We start from the raw sequence: 17,461 nt of genomic DNA, 5'->3' as shown, positions 1-17,461 counted from the left end.
ATGTACTTCAGAAGTATGTGGATTCATCATATTTTGCAGAGAACTTTATGTCGCATTCTATTCATTATATATGTAGAGTTGCTTGGTGATATAATCAGTTTTTTAATTACTTTCGAATATCTGTGGCGACATTTGATGAACTTTAAGAGAAGGTAAAGTCACACATTTGAGGACAAGATACCAACATAATAAACTATAGTTTATTATTATAGTATATATTTCAAGCAGCAAAATAATTTATAAATTGCTATCATTGTTACGCATGAGTACTACCGTCACCGGTATGTTAACGGTGGTCAGTACCAATGATAGATACTAGTTGCCGTTTTTCAATTTGTAAATTAATAGACCAGTGTTTTTTCAAAGTAATGGTCTTAATACGTTCCCACGGATTGGAGGCCCCACTTTCAATCTTTACATGGTAAACTATTTTTCTGACAAAATTTCGTCTTTCCCAATAGCCATTGTATGAAAAAATAAGCTTATATATAAAAACAATACAGTTTTTACGCTCCATTTTCGTTTCTTATTTGATAATTTCATAACTTTGATAACCCAAAATCGATTCTTTGATCTTATCTTTTCCATACAGTCAATTAGTAAGAATCTGACCTTCAAACCCACGATCGATTATGATTTAGATAACACTAGAACAATATACAGAAACTGGCGTGTATATACATTACAAGTACCATGAAGACTTGTCCAACAATAGCAAAGGAAGTCATTCTAGAACAGGTAATTCTGAGAAGAATTTTGGATAGACGCCACAATTCACTCAATAGAAATCTTACAATGAAATGGTGTATAGATGCCTCCAAAATCGCAACAGGAACGAGGATAGGTGTAAATGGGAAACGAATCATTTTAATCAATAAGATCCCTTTCTAGATCCCCCATAACTGTAGTCACATTTAAGAACAATTTATTATTTTATTCTATCAAACCTTAGTAAATGAATCCAACATTTATTTTCTAAGAAATTTATTGCATTAAGTTCAAATTTCCAACCATGTTCACTTATCGGCCAAAACAATTCCTTTGGGGTATTTTGAGAAAGGAATGATGTTGACAGGTAAATATCACGCCCTTTATAGTATACTAGACAGGTTAATTTGAAAACGATTTGTAAAATGTTTTCTGGGAAAAATGGTAATTAGGTACATTTTGCAACAGGATAATAAAAGATTAAAATATGAGGTATACTTAAATGGTTATTGATAAGTTTCAGTTTAAGAAAAAGTCATATAAAAGAAAATTTCCAATACACAACTGCATTTCAAGCGCTAGTGTTTGTCACAGAAACGTTTACAAAACTTCAGTGAATATTCAATATGTCGACCTTTGAAAACTATACTCCAATACATAAAGTAAAGACTCTGTTAACGAGAAAGCCATGGCTTTAAATGTATATGGTGCATTAAAATATCAGTACCCTTCAGTGAGTGTAGATGATCTAACAAGTATGTGTTCGAAATTGACAGGTCTGGGAAAATCAACGGTCTACAAACTTCTTAAGGTGGATGTTGAAATGGTCCAAAGTCTCGGTCAGGAAGGCCAAAGGTTTACATCGATGAAGATTACAAATACGCAATCCGCAGAAAAGTTCACTCATTTTACTTTAAAAAGAAAATTCCTACTATTGATAAAATTTTGACGTCCTTTTTGGAAGACGGATGGCCACCAATCAGCAGAAATAGGCTTTGGCAGGTTCTACATGAACAAAATTTTTGTTGGGAAAAACAACGTAAAAATTCATATTTAAAAGTTTCCAAACAAATCGTGTGTTGGAGAAGGTCTTATTTACGGACGATAAAGAAACTCCAGGAGGAAGAAAAAACTATTTCCTATTTGGACGAGACTTGGGTTAACGAGGGGTAGGAAAAATATGGCAAGATAAGACGGCTAACAATTTTAGACAAGCTTTCCTGGAGGGACTATCAACAGGATTGAGAGCTCCATCAGGGAAAGGCGGACGATTAATAGTAACACATATTGGCAGTGACAATGGTTTTGTTGATGGTGGCCTACTGTTATTTGAATAAAAAAAAACGGTGACTATCACGAGGATATGAATGCAGATGTGCTCGAGGAATACTTTATACAAATGCTAGATCTTATTCCAGCCGGATCTGTAATTGTTCTTGACAACGCCAGTTACCACTCGAACAAGTTGAAAGTCTATCTACGACTTCATGGAGAAAACAAGACATTATTAACTAGTTAATACAAAAAATATTACATTCAACAATGACTTGGTGAAAAACAAACTTTTTTCAATTGACAAAATAAATAAAAATCCCCACAAGAAATATAACATTGATGAAGTGGCAAGACATCATTGATATGGGCGAAGTAGCTCGGAAAAACACAACATTTAAATTAAAGGACTTTAGAATATCACTAAACGAAGCTTTGAAAAACGTTACTGCTGAAAACTAGCAAAAATGCATTCAGCATGTTATCAAAGAGGAAGAAAAAATATGGGAATTATACAACATTATTGATCAAACTGTAGAACCTCACATGATTAATTTAAACAATTCATCCACTAGTTCTTCGGAATAAAATACATATATTGCAAAGATGTGCATACTTTAAATATGTTACAGGAAATATTTATAGACTGTTGTATATAATACAGTAATGTGTAGTATATAAGTATGTATATAGTGTATATGTTATAGTAATGTGTAGTTTATAATTTTTTTTGTATTTTTATTTTTCATACTTACATGTATATACTCGTATTTGTAAATAATTAAATAAAAATAACTGTAGATATATTAAAAAGCAATAATAATATTTTATTAATTACGAAAAACTCATTGCAACGGCCATAATGGTAAAGGTCTTCTTACTTTTGGGGAGATTCAGAAGTTGGTGTGAAAGTATTAAAATAGACAGAAATATAAAGATATCCTTCAATTTTGGAAAGAAAAGGATGGCCATTCGGATTATCTAGGTAACCGCAGCCGACACTCAATGGGAGTGTATATTCAGTCTTGGAGATTATTTATCGAAACATGCAGCTACAGGTTTTTTTTTTTTGTAAAAAGTGTAAAACACCGGAGCATATCATTTCTGCATGCACCGAGATATCAAACATCCATCGATTTGATCTAAATTGAAAGTATACTGAAATCATAGTATTCTTCAATGCTCTCAGAGTGTACCAAGAGCTGCAGCATATTCTCAAACCCAGCTCTAGCAAAGGAAGACATAATAGATCCTTCAGTGCATCAACAAAGCCCTCGCATCTCAGTTTAATCCTGCCAATAGATACACTCATACATACGAACATTGCAGAATGTTCCATGATGTTCTGGAACATCCTAACACGCGGCGGATCTTGCTCTAAATCACCCTTGATTCTATAATATAAATATCAATTTATATTGACAGCGCACTGGATAATTCGCTAGGTGTTCCTCAAACAGGCAATCAATACTTTAGTTTGCCCAACATACTTCCTATCACAACTATGACAGCTAGTTTCGTAAATACCACTTTTTTTAAAATCACTATTATTATATTGTGTTGAAAAGGTTTTGTATAAGAACTGAAACGTACAAGATAAAATTTCTAATATTTTTCATAAAAATCTTAGTCGCATAAAGAAATTTCACGATTCATAAACAACTATTCTTTCCATCACAACCGATGAACACATATATCTTCAGTATAATTGCTTTTCCTATTGTATCTTTTTATTAAGTGAAACATCAATGAATCAGCGTATTGGAAAATGGAAACTAATAATTTTATTTTGAACTCGATGGAAAAAATCAACCGGTAAAATTCAATTCACTCAGTAAATTTGTATTTCAAATTATTTATCATACATTTTCTTCGTATAGGTGGCGTATTTGCAGAAGAAGAGACTTTATATGATGATTCAAGATAACCAAATAGCACTATTGCATCCATCTACATCTCTGGATCCCAATCCAGAATGGGTTATTTTCAATGAGTTTGTTTTGACTAAAAAAAAATATATTCGGACTGTGACTTCCATAGAACGTAAGTGGAGAATTCGTAGCTAGACACAGATTTTATGATTATAATATACGCTACCTCAACTTCAATGCCCTTGCTCCAGTGAAACTATGAAAACATTCATAAATTATAGTTGCTACTTCAATTCACTTATTTGATTGATGGTTTTTTGAGGGGTATATGAGCGCGATGTAAAACTATACTTCTTATGTGAACCAGGTACCAGTGTGAAGTTCATCCATAACCAAATTTCCTTTTGCCTCCCAAAAACCTAATCCTAAGAAACTCTTTTCCAATTTTGGGACTGTAGCTCGCTGTCCCATAATAACTCAAAAGGCTAGAGCGTCGCTGAAATAAGTATATGAAAAGATACTACGTTGAAAAACAAGAATGTCTTTTTTTCTTTGTTAGATTGATATCTTTTCAGACAACAGAATAATGGCCACATAAAGATATTGGAAAGACTAAACAAATTATATCAAATGCTGTATTTGATAATTCAGTAAAGTGGAAGAGCTATAGACAAAACATTCAATGGAACATTCGATGTCAAGTTATCAATATTTTCTATATAAATTAAGCAAACTCAAATTTTATAACGCAGTCTAATCTTAGTTTTGTTATATTGTTAATTGTGTGTACTTTTGAATTTCTTTCAAAAGTTGTTAATAAAGTATAAAAAACTGTGTTCTCTAGAGACGATGATTCATATTTGGCGCAGTCAGTAGGATAGTGGAGGAGTCCTCTCAGATCCTCTTTTAAGGGTTTATCTATTGTCACCGTAAAAACCAGCTGCAGGGATAACCATCAAGATAGTTTATCCTAACATATAAAGAAGATTCAGGAATGCACCTTAGCGTTATCTGTTTGTTGCAAGTCATTTTATTTATATCATACTCCTCTGCCTCAAAATCATTTGACTCAAAACTTAGTATTATTGACACGCTACCAAGCACAATAAAGTTCAACAAAGGTAGATAAGATTTAGAATTACCGAATTATCTAAGCAAGTTAAGTATAAACGACTTGGACCGTGATAACACGACAGAAACCAGAGATAACACTACAATGGCTCTATTTGACGTAAATAATTTATGCATCATCCCTAGCTTTGATGGAACAATTGAACTATTTAAATTCATCAAGATTTCGATTTTACTATTGAACTATCAATATAACCAAAATAATTTAGCGGATACACGGACCAAAATCCTTTTTCATGGTATTATGAGTAAATTGGTAAGGCTAAAAAAATAATTTCTATATATGAATGCAAGAGATGTGAAGCTGTAGAAGACATAGTTGACTCCGAGACTTCGACGAGTGAACAAGTGTGACAGTGAAGTGAAGTGAAAGCGGACTCAGGTAGTCAGGTGAGACCCTGATTAAACTTTCCTTTTTCTTTTCTTTTTCAGCAGGTAGCTGTGCTTTGACACAGCCTTATTTATAATGAATTGAAATACTTCTGCATGAAAGAATTGTGTTTATCAACACAAATTCGATTGTGCGGAGTTTATCCGTTTCGAAACAGCCGTACTTATCAGTACGGCTTAAACTATTCTTTTAGGCAACTTCTAGATACCGAATCAAAATAGGAAAGGGACAGAGAGAAACAGGCATGGAGCCTGAAAACTCCAAAAATAGGGAAAAACCCCATAGCAGAGGATCGTCGACAAAGAAACATGACGAAGAAAAAAGTGTGTTATCCAAAATCATAATTCAGCAAAAAGCTGATTATGAAGAGATGGTTGAAAAGATGGGACAGCAAGTCAAATCCCTCGAAGAAAGAATGAGAAATTACGAACAAACGATAATCGTTAAAGACAAGCTAATTAAGTCCTTAGAGGGCAATATTAGAAAACTCAATGCCGATAACAACACATTGGCAGATAGAATAGTAGATTTGAGAGATGAGATAAAAACTCATGAAAAAAAAATAAAAGAAGGAACACAAATCGAAGACTGCCCCATGGAAGGAGACTTCATGGAAGTGAAAAACAAAAAAAAAAGGAAGAAAGCAGATAAACAATCCTCAGATGAAGAAGAAGAAATATCAACGGACAAACAAGTCCAAGAAGAATTGGAGAAGATAAAACGAGATGAACAAAGGAAACAGACAAAACCGGAGAGAAGGCCACCTCCGATTAGGTGAAGGAGATTGAGTGGTATACCTACCTACTCAATGAGGAAAAGGAGAGGAAGCTCGTCATAAAAGGACTGGCTGTCAACACCCCAGTGTCGGAGATACAAGAAGAACTGAGGGAAAACGGACTAAGACCCAAAAAAGTATGGCAACTGACAAGCCGTACACAAAGAAAGGAAGACAACACACGAAAACTACTACCTATCTACATGGTAGTAATCGAACCCGCAGAAGAACCAACGTACAAGAAGTTGAGATACCTCTGCCACACAAAAATAAGTGTGGTAGAACAGAAAAGGCACGACGGACCTGTACAATGTTACAGGTGTCAAGGATTCCATCACGGACAAAGCACGTGCAACATGGACGTGCACTGCGTGAGTTGCGCGGGAGCGCATAGAGCGGCGGAATGCACGCTCAACAAGACTGAAAAACCGAATTGCAGGAATTGCGGAGGAGAACACCCCGCAAACTACAAGGGGTGCCCGAAACACCCGAAAAAGACGGAAAACAACCAAGCCAAGAATACAGGACGCACTTACGCACAAGTTGCGAAGAAAACAACAAAGACAGAAGAAAAAACACCAGAGCTACTGAGTATGTTGCAAAATATGCAGATACTCATAGCAACACTTATTGCCCAACAAAAATAAACCACAAGAGGACACCCCCCGACACGGTAATTCTGCATTTCACAAGGAAATGTAGAGTTATACATCGGGGACAGCTATAGAGAAGGCGAAGGACCACTCGGATTAAATCTTTTTCTACGGTAGGAGGTAGGAAGAGGTTTACCCGAGGCCGCGAAACACACACACACACGAAGACGTCCAGAACAAGAAGCCAAGAGTGTATAGCCAGCAGGCTAATCTCATAATAAAAAGATAAGACATCCCGGAATCTCCCATAGACCTAAGGGGAGAGGAGGGATTCTACACGCGAAACTGCGACGTGAAAGAGGATGAGGACCTGTCGGAATTGACAGGGGGTGGTTGGAATGTTCTTCTTCGCACCCACTCGTGGATTTATCCGGGGGTGGATGCCTAGAGGGACGGGCTCGTCTCAAGGGAAATGTGTGTGTGTGTGTGTGTGCTGTAGAAGACGTCTTGATTTAGAATTTTGGTGACCAAAGAAACGAAATTTCCCCCAATACATGTTCAGTTAACCTTCGACGAGGGCCACATGAATCACCTAAGTAAATTTATAAGAAAGTAATCGGACTTTATAAATTGTATCACTAACTATATTGAAGTTTATACTCAAAGAAAAAGAAAATGGAATACTTTAGACAACAGGCACTAACTGCATTCTTATACATTATTAAGAAGAAATCAAAATACGACATTTACAAAAATTTACCTTAATTATAAATTCCGGAACGATCCACTATTAACTTTTCGCTCCAGAAACAACCAGCTTATTTTCAACGATCTGGCATTTCTACAAACAATGGTCAAACAATAACCTGTGCATGGACAATTAAACAGACAATTTTCGCCGAGATAACAGTAGCGAAATTTCCAAATGCCCACATTCAACCAATTAAAATCTGAAATAAGACAAGCATTTAATACATCTGATCAACCGATATTCTAGTCATCCCGACCGAGACATCGCAATAACAAAGACCAACCCCCATGAGTATATCGACATCTGCTACAAATAGGAACAGATCACTCAATCAACATCAAAAACTTCTACTACTACAATACCAGACCCAACCCAAATTTATCACCGAAGAGTTGTTCAGCATTGAATAAAACGACGACGAGGAAAGCCTCTATAAAATGGAACAATCTTCAAATGACTTATCACTCGACAATGTACAAGACATCCAATAGTTTCATCTTAGAACCATGGACAGAGGCAAAAAGATAATAGAGTTGCACTCTTCCATATATCGAAATTTATGACCCCTCCCTTTGAATTTCTTAATTGATACAGGCTCTATTAAATCAGTCCTTAACTATAATATAATAGCTTCTACGAACTTTCATAAAATATTCAAAATTTTTCACAGAAACATAGCGTCACAATCCCTTCATTTCCAGAATTTTTACATTTTCAAATTCAACGAAACCTTCGTTTGCCTTATCGGCCTTGATATCTTAAAACTTCTCCAAGCTGAACTAAACCCCAAATCAGTTCTTACCACGAAATATTAAACCATCTCGATAAAATATTATGAAACAAAGAAAACGTCTACCATATTAGGTTACCAATATATGAAAGTCAAGGAACCACGTAAATCGCAAATTTCATCCCAGTGCCAATAGAATTTGCTATCACCGAACCAATAGAATGCCATAAAATCAATCTAAATGAATATAACATAACAAGCCTCACATTTGAATATCATAGACACCAGACACACCACTCAGTTTTGCTAAACGAATTAAACACCAAATAAGAAAAATAAGAACAAAAGAAGGTATAACGGTACATAGCAAAACATACTGCTACCCATACATCTACAAGGAAGAGGTGAGAAGTCAAACATCGTGTATGCTTGATAAAGTTTTAAATAGACTAAGCCAATCTCTATGTTTCTCACCTATATGGATAGTCCCTAAGAAACCTGGCTTATCAGGAAAAATAAAATGAAGCATCGTTGTCGATTACCGCAAAGTAAACGAAAAAACATCGATGATCGATATCCAATACCTAATATGACCAATTTACTGGATAAACTTGGCTGATGCCAGTACTTTACCACCCTAGATTTGGCAAGTGGTTTCCACCAAACAGAAATTTGCAAAGACAAACTGCTTTTAGCGTCGAGAACGGACACTACTAGTACGTACGAACGCCATTCGGTCTGAATAATGCACCGCGTTATGGATAACGTTCTGAGAAGACTCCAAGGCGAAAAATGTTTGGTGTATATGGGTGACATTAATATATTTTTCACATTTATGCAAGAGCATATGGCTAATTTTACCAAAACATTTAAACATCTTCGAGGTACTAGATTAAAAATTCAACACGAGAATTGCGAGTTCCTAAGGAAAGATGTTTTTGGAACATATGGTCACTTCAGCAGTTATAAAACAGAGCCCAATTGAAATTAATGCTATCGCCAATTATCCAATACCAAAAATAGCTAAAAACATCAAAGGATTCCTAGGACTTCTAGGAAACTATCGGAAATTTATAAAAGATTTAGCAAAAATAACGAAGCCACTAACAGCTTATCGGAAGAAGAATGTCAAATTCAAATATACTCCAGAATTTCTAGAATGCTTCAACGTTTGGAAAATTCTTGTGATGAAGGAACCTCTCTTACAGTACCTAGTCTATAGTATAGTACTTTCTTAAAGATCAGAGGGCATTGCCTCTAGAACACTGAACGAGACAGAAATCGAGTATTCAACAATTGAAAAAGAGAATTTAGCAATTGTTTGGATACTTCCGCCCTCATTTATTCGGAAGAAATTTTATAATTCTGTCATATCATCGACCACTTCAGTATGTTTGAAAAAATCAAACTCTAAGCTGGTGAGATGTCGATCACAACCGGAAGAATACGAGTACAAAATTGTAAAGGGAAATTAAATACCAACGCAGACACCTTCTCAAGAATCAAAATAAATACAATAGAACTTCAAAATGCAAAAAATCTTTCAAGGTATATGCGACATAACTACTGATCAACTTGCAACAAGTAAATGAAAGCCACTCTATTGAAGAAGTTCTATTGGATACAACAAAGCAGTTTTCCTATGAAGAACCAAGTGAAAAAGTCGAATATAAAGCATCTCAGAACGTAGATCCTCATAACAAAGATGAGGATGAAGAGTAAACAAACCACACGAGAATCAAATCTCTACATCGGAGAAACCACTTACGACTAAACAACCATATCATCTTTAGAATAGTCAAGTACAAACCCCGATGTCCCGTAATACCACACATCTTTCCAAACAAACAACGTATGTACTTTCCAGAGAAGATCTACAATACCGTATTATCAATTTCTTTGGAAGCTACCTTTAATCAAAAAAGAAGACATATGTATGTCATATCAAACGGACGAACTTCACAGGCGAACTTGCAATAGTATCAGGGAAATATTATAGTTGAATGTAATATATAACTGAAAGATGTGAATTTAGAAGAAAATTGATAAAAAGATGCTATCAGGGTATAACTAATCATAGAGGAATAGCTGAAACGGAGCTTCAAATAAGACGACGTTATTTTCGCGGAATCTGCGGGACCTAGCAAACCCTTGAAAGTCGTTCGAATTGATCTATTTCAAGCTAATGGACATAAGTTCCTAAAAGTAATAGATGCTTTTCCAAATACGGTCAAGCTCGCCCCTTAGAAGGAGGAAATGTAATAAACACAATCAACGCTTTCCTTACATTTGTAAGTTACCATGGACTACCACTTAACTCTGAACTCCATACTCCGAAGCACAAGACCTACATAATGAACAAATGCCCTATGCGTTATTAGGCTACAACAACTCCATCTACTCCTCACCTAAACAAAAACCCATTGAAGTATCAAACGAATATCTGATTGAAAGAAATCCTCTCGACATAAATATAAAAAGGACCTTATTGAACGATTACATTCGTAAGAAATGTACCTATAAAGATTAACGAGCATTATTCCAAAAGCAAAAAGGCCATTATATATAAAGACACTACGGCAGGCACTGTATATAGGAAAAACATAAAACGTATACACGAAAGAAATATTAATTCAGAAGTGGGGATAAGCAAAGATACGTTCTGACACTCAAGACTCCAACCGTTATTTTCAACTACAATCTAGAATATTGGAAATCAAAACTATACAATCGAAACCAAGCGTTAACGGAATCTACATCACGGCTATACAAACAACGGAAAAAAACCAATAAAATTCAAATCATTGAATATAGATAGAGTGATTCTAATGGACCTCCACAGACCCGTTGAAGAAGCAAAATAAAAGGAACCAATAGAGGCCGAAAAATGGAATCACGCTCAATAATTATTGAATACCCCCATCTATATATGCGTTAAAATTCTTCTAATCTTTCTCTATTATAAGCTAAAAAATGAACAACACAAAACAAAGGAACACAAAAACAAACCAATAAAAGACGAAGAGGAAAGCGAAGTTCTGTTTGTCCCTTACAAAACTTTCCCAGGGTATGGAGAAGTCTTAACGTTAGTCTGAAGAAACTCTTTTTTTCAGACTTAGTTTTGTTACATTGTTAATTGTATATATTTTAAAATTTCTTATAAAAGTTGTAGTTAATAGATTTCAAGAGACGATTCATATTAAACGGGAGAGAATTTAACTTATTCGGCTTCTTCTTATATCTGTAAAATATGAGCACCATATTTCTGGGCTTCTCACTTACCTTTCTTCAGAATATTAAATAGGAAATATGAGCCAAGTTTCCATTAACTCAGTATTTCTATATCATAAGCATTGGTAACACGGGGTAACATGAAGATGTGTATCTCATATAAATTATCTCCTTTAGGCCGGGTTTCTTCACTTCCTTATAAAGTCCCTACTATTATTTACAGAATAACCAAACATTGATTGAGGAAATACAGCAAATTTCAGAACGAGCTTATTCCGTTCGTCATAAAATTGATCATTACAATTTTTTATCCGATGATGAAATTTGACCGTTTTCTTTTTCCTTTCCTATCAATTATTTTTAATATAAACTATAATTTTCAGACAAACAAATCTTTCTCCAACTAACGACTACTTCAACATAAAACTTAACAAAACACGTGCAAATGTAATTAATATGGAGGGTAGAGCTAAGGAGAACCATCTCTATGCTACAGAAAGTGTCCATCAAATTCTTTACGTTAGGGAGGCGCTACTATCGCATAAGTGTAAATTTTAAATAAAGCGACGACTCTAGTCATTTAAAATTTTATAACACCTCATATTCAAATGAGACGGACGGAAGACTGAATTGAACGATTATATGATATCTTGTCCGACAGGAGCGCCATTCTGGTTAAATTTTGTATTATAATTTACTGTCTACAAGCGGACAGTTTTTAAGCTAAGGTCCCATATGAGATGGTACTCCTTACCTCTACCCTCCATAGTAATTAAGCACAGATCGTTGTCACAAATACAAATCATAGGAAACCGACAATAGAAGAACGTTTTTTCGCTTATTTATTTCCTTATTCAATACATGGACGATCGCTATATAGGGATCTTTCATAGTGTTACCAACAGTAGACTATTTGTTGAATACATAATAAAGTGACAAATACTTATTAGTTAGTTCGGATTTAAATTATATTTCTAAGTTTAAGTGAGTTTGGTCTAATATTTTTGGGATTTAGACAAATAACACTCACAGCTTTCAAAATGTGTGAAAACCTTGACAAAAATTTATATAATGTGTTCAAAAAATGGTGAAGAATTTCGCTATTTAAAACTTTGAAAATTAATTTTTTCAAATAGCAACCCCATTTTTCTCTTTACCATTGGATTCTACGCTTTAAATTAAGGGGACATCGGTAGTAAATTCATATATCTCAAATTAATGGTTTCTGTAGAATCTTGAAAAAACTGAAATCTTCAAGGTTTTCAATTGTCAGTTGTCTGGAGCGACCAAACGAAATGGCTAACATATCAACAAACAAACAAACAATGAAAACAATTTGATGTTTAAGCGTTCATCATGTTCCGATTAGGATCTATTAATTTATCAGTTTTTTCAAATTTCTACAAAAACCGTTAATTTGAGATATATGAATTTACTACCGATGTCCCCTTAATTTAAAGCGTAGAATCCAATGGTAAAGAGAAAAATGGGGGTTGCTATTTGAAAAAATTAAGTATTCGAGGTTTTTAGATAGCGAAATTCTTCTCCATTTTCTGAACACCTTATATAAATTTTTGTCAAGGTTTTCACACATTTTGAAAGCTGTGAGTGTTATTGGTCCAAATCCCAAAAATATTAGACCAGACTCACTTGAACTTAGAAATATAATTTTTTAGTGGAGAGCTGCATGTGTCCAAAAATTTCGAAAATGTGAAATAATTAAAAAATGGCATATAATGCTTCATACAAAGTTATATAGCATTCCGTTTATATTATAACGAAGTATGGGTCCACTTCCGGTATAACCGGAAGTTTCAGAAATCTGAAATTATTTTAGCTGAAACGAGCATTTCGGAAAACCCATGCAAGCAAATTTTCAGAACACTAGTCGCAGTATTTTCCCATATGCATACCGATTCAGCTCGTCCGTGAAGGACCCTGTATAACAATTATTGAGTTTCATTATAAAAATTTTTTCATTGTTTCAGCTGAGTGGTTATTAAAAATTGCACCAGATTACTACGATCTCAACAAATTTCCTGAGTGTGAAGCCAAACGGAGATTGGAAATTATTAAGGATCGGATACAAACATAAAAATCTATAAACTAACACCTTGATATGGCTTTTTACATTATTATAGCACGAGATCCAACCACTTGATTCTGTAGATAGGTGTCTGTTTATTCAATAGAACTTTAAATAAATAATTAGTAAGAACGAGCTGCATAAGTTCCAGGTTACCAATCAAAAAGCCTCAATTACCTGTAATTAAATTTAATGTAATTAAATATATCGCAATTAAATGTTTTTCATTAATTATTTCATTGTCAGAGACAAATAATTCAATAATTCAGTAAAAGTGTCTCATCAGTTAACTTAAGTTCAAAAAGCTACCATTATTGCCAAGTTGGTCTATCAGAAGATTTTCAACTCATCTAGGTCTTCATGCTAGCTCCGTAGCCAGAGTGAGGAAGCGATGGGAACAAGACGGGACCTTGCGCCGAAAGGTTGGGTCTGGAGGAAGGAAAATTTCAATGTCGCCCAAGATGTTGCATTGATCATTTTTTTAAGAGAACATCCCTTTGAATCGAGTGCTAGTGCTGCATATGCAACAAACTTTCTAGGATCCGGTCCTACGGCTTTCAAATTATTCGTGGAATGACGTAAGTATTAGCGTTTACAAACTACCAAATTTAAGATTTGAAGAGCAATATGATGCAAACTCTGAAGTTTTTCTCAATATTTAGACAACATTATGTTGCTATTGGCATATCAAACTTATGATGGAAACGATTTTATTTACTAACATGAAAATTTATGGGGGTGTTTCCCACAAAAAATTACAAATGGAATATTTGGTACAGAAATCAAGAAGAGCTAAGGGAAGTCATTGAAACAGCATGGAAAGACCTTAATTTCAATGAAAATATTTGAATTTAGAATTTAGAAGTCTAATTAATTGTTCTGTTTTGATATAAAGTAGTTTATCATCATTATAAGTTTTACTTCGATTTTGTAGTTTTAAGTTTTATTATGGATTCTTATGTAAGTGATCTACTTATAACGCTGCCTGTAATATAACAGGTTGTGGGAAGCTATCTTAATCCTTCCAGTACAGGAAACGGATCTATCCGCTAAATTATTGCCGGGGTTTTTACTGAAATCAGATCGAAAAGCAACGGAATTTGCTGTTCTAGTATGAACCAATGCGATTTTTTTCAATGTTTTCATTCTATAGCTCGATTTGGTAATAAAATCGAAAGACCCCATTATTGTACCTTCTTTGTTGCATTGTAAATAACTATGAGTCTTTTTCCTATTGCACAAGGAACACAGTTTTTGACAAGGTGTCCATATCAACTCAAGCTTTTTAATGTCGATTCAGAAAGATCGCGTAGAAAGAGTATTTGTTGTTATTGAAACAACAGCAAAAAGAAATTTTTTAGTATTAGTGAGAGAAAAATATGTAATTCTCAATTATAGCTTGTAATGAACAAATGGGTTTGAATGGTAAGGATTTACCCGCGTCGACTGGACTGAAAGAGTTAATAATTATGGTATAATGGCAACAAATGTCACGTAAAGTTACACAGCTGAAAATTTGCAAAAATCTACCCCAAGACCTGTATGCTATTTTAATGAATGGAAGTGTACATTTCTGCTAATTAATTCTAGCCATAGGCTTTTCAATGAGCAGTGTACCAAAATATTGACTGTATACTTGCCAATTTAAAAACGGGCCCAAGTAGTGGTTTCCACGATGTCTAACGCTCGTGACTTAATCGGAGAATTATTATATTTTATATTAGAAGACTGTATTCAAAATAAACTTGGGTACAACTACAATGTAAAAATTAGTTTTTCGACATTTAGAACAATTGGCTAGACCATGGCAAGAAACAAATTTGAAAAAACTGCTCCCCTCTATCATGTTTGTCGTCGCTTGTAAGTTGAATATCAATTAAATTTAATTCTGTATGAGGTGGTACTCGACAAAAAGGAATATTTGTCTTCAAGGGCCTAATAATATTTTTTATGTCATACCAGAACAACATGATATTTATATCTACATATGCATCATGGGCCGAGCGGGTATTGAGGCGCAAAAATAGCCAAAACAGTTGATTAACTTATTCTTTCTATAACGAATGGAAGATCCAGATGATACCCTCTTTGAAACTTTATTTTTTGATAATATGCTGTCTTCCAAATGGTACTCTTCCATCTACCATGGCGTTTCTGCGAAGTCATACTTGTTGCAGCTTCTACTAAAAGTAAGTAATGACCAGTACAACCTGTAGGTTGAAAATAGTCTTTTTTTCTGACTATTGCTTCTAATAAATTTTAGAATCTTAATTTCTTTATAAATAATTATGAAAACTTGTTTTTTAGCATCCGTACAATAAGTAACATATTCACAATTTTTGTGCCAGACATCCACCTAATACACTAATACTCCAAATAGCATTAAGGTATTTAGTTGGTATCCTACCTTTGCTTTAATTATTAATTTGTGAAAACTACAAATATTAATATTTTCATTTACCAAAGTCTTCTTTATCATCGAATATTTAGACTACAGAGAGGTCTGGGAAAGTTTCAGTACTAAAAATCAAAGTACCCCCTTAATGTTGTCTATATTTTCTGACATAAAAATGGGTGATGGTGGACTGTGGTATCGGTATCTGGATATTCTAGGTAATAGGTTTAACACTTGTCTTTTTAAAAACAAACGCAGGTCAAAAATAGTTACGTGTTTTGACACGTGGGGTGCAGCAAACCCCAAATTGATTCGGTCAGCGATGCCTTCCTGATATCAATTCTGGAAAAATTTTAGTGTTTTTCTGGGCCCTGTTAGTAGGTAATGTTGAAATCTTTGTATAAAAATATTATTTTTTGTTTTTATTGGATATTCCACGAAAGTGGATTCTTTTAGATTAAAAAATTCTCGCTAGTAACAAAAAAGTTAAGGTGTATTCAATTAGTACAATTTTTGCAATAGATGACTTCATGCTCGAGGCATAAAAACACGGAACACGCTTCACAAACATATCTAGTTTTTCTGTCACGTGAACGTGGGCATTCAGAGCATCTTCCCTATTGATTAGGCCTTGTCTTTTTGGTAATTTTCACCCAAAATTTTCCTGATATTGCCGCGTAAATCGAGAGCATGACTGGGGTTAGACAGCCTTTGTCTCTGGTGGTATTTGATTAATTCCATACCTAATGTTTTATTATTATCACCCACCTGCCAGGTGGCAAGTGAGTAATAATATTTTCGGACCTAGTTCTTACGTTTTAACGTTATATTCCTTACACCACGATGTAATTTCATTTTTTCCATAAAAAATATGGATTTCAAGCGGGTCTGCGACATTTTATTGACCGTCGACCACCTGCATTTCTGGGTTTTCTTCTTCGGCATCCTGTTCTTAGTCCTATTTGCACTGTATCTATGCTGGAACTATGATTTCAACTCAACTCAACCACGTGTTGAGTAATACTTAGTTTAAAGGTACTGAGGCCTGAGGCGCTAGCGTTGTTTGGCGTTCAATTTGAATATTTTTTCTGCATTCTTCAAGCGTTGGCCTTTGTCATACCCCACCTGTCTAATGCCGGGATCCGTGTCTGGGTAAATTAAGAACTGTCCAATAACGATTCTTAAGCACGTAAAACCTATTATGGAACTGAAGTTCTATAAAAAAAAATAGAGAGATATCAAAATAAATAGAAGAAGAAGCATCAACATACGATACTAAAGTGAAGAAACAAAGGTTTTTGTACGTTGAGTAAATTTATTTTCACCGAAAATCCAACGCGATATTAGGAAAGTGAGATAAAAACCTTGTTCTGAGTTACGATCCATAATCAGCTGATGAGTGATTTACATAATCTCGGATCATAGTTTCCAAAAAGCCCTTTGTTATTAGCATTCTCTACGGAAGGGTAGTATTTAAATTGGAATAATATTTCCCCTTCAAAGTATGCAACACATATTACAGTATTG

At 34.5% G+C, this 17,461-nt stretch overlaps 1 protein-coding gene across 1 annotated transcript in view; it reads left to right on the top strand.

Annotated features, from left to right (window-relative positions):
* Positions 1 to 13,757, top strand: part of LOC130897795 (putative pre-mRNA-splicing factor ATP-dependent RNA helicase PRP1) — a 30,125-nt gene extending 16,368 nt beyond the window's left edge. Inside the window, exons 11-12 of the mRNA XM_057806698.1 lie at positions 3,861 to 4,023; positions 13,442 to 13,757. Of these exons, the coding sequence (XP_057662681.1) occupies positions 3,861 to 4,023; positions 13,442 to 13,548 (270 nt within the window). The 3' untranslated portion in view covers positions 13,549 to 13,757. The remainder of the gene's footprint in view (positions 1 to 3,860; positions 4,024 to 13,441) is intronic.
* Positions 13,758 to 17,461: the final 3,704 nt, after the last annotated feature.

This window comes from Diorhabda carinulata, chromosome 9 (genome assembly GCF_026250575.1).
Source record: "Diorhabda carinulata isolate Delta chromosome 9, icDioCari1.1, whole genome shotgun sequence".
In the NCBI taxonomy this organism is placed as follows: domain Eukaryota; kingdom Metazoa; phylum Arthropoda; class Insecta; order Coleoptera; family Chrysomelidae; genus Diorhabda; species Diorhabda carinulata.
The sequence above is the reverse complement of the archived record's forward strand: the minus strand, read 5'-3'. Positions and strand labels throughout refer to the sequence as shown.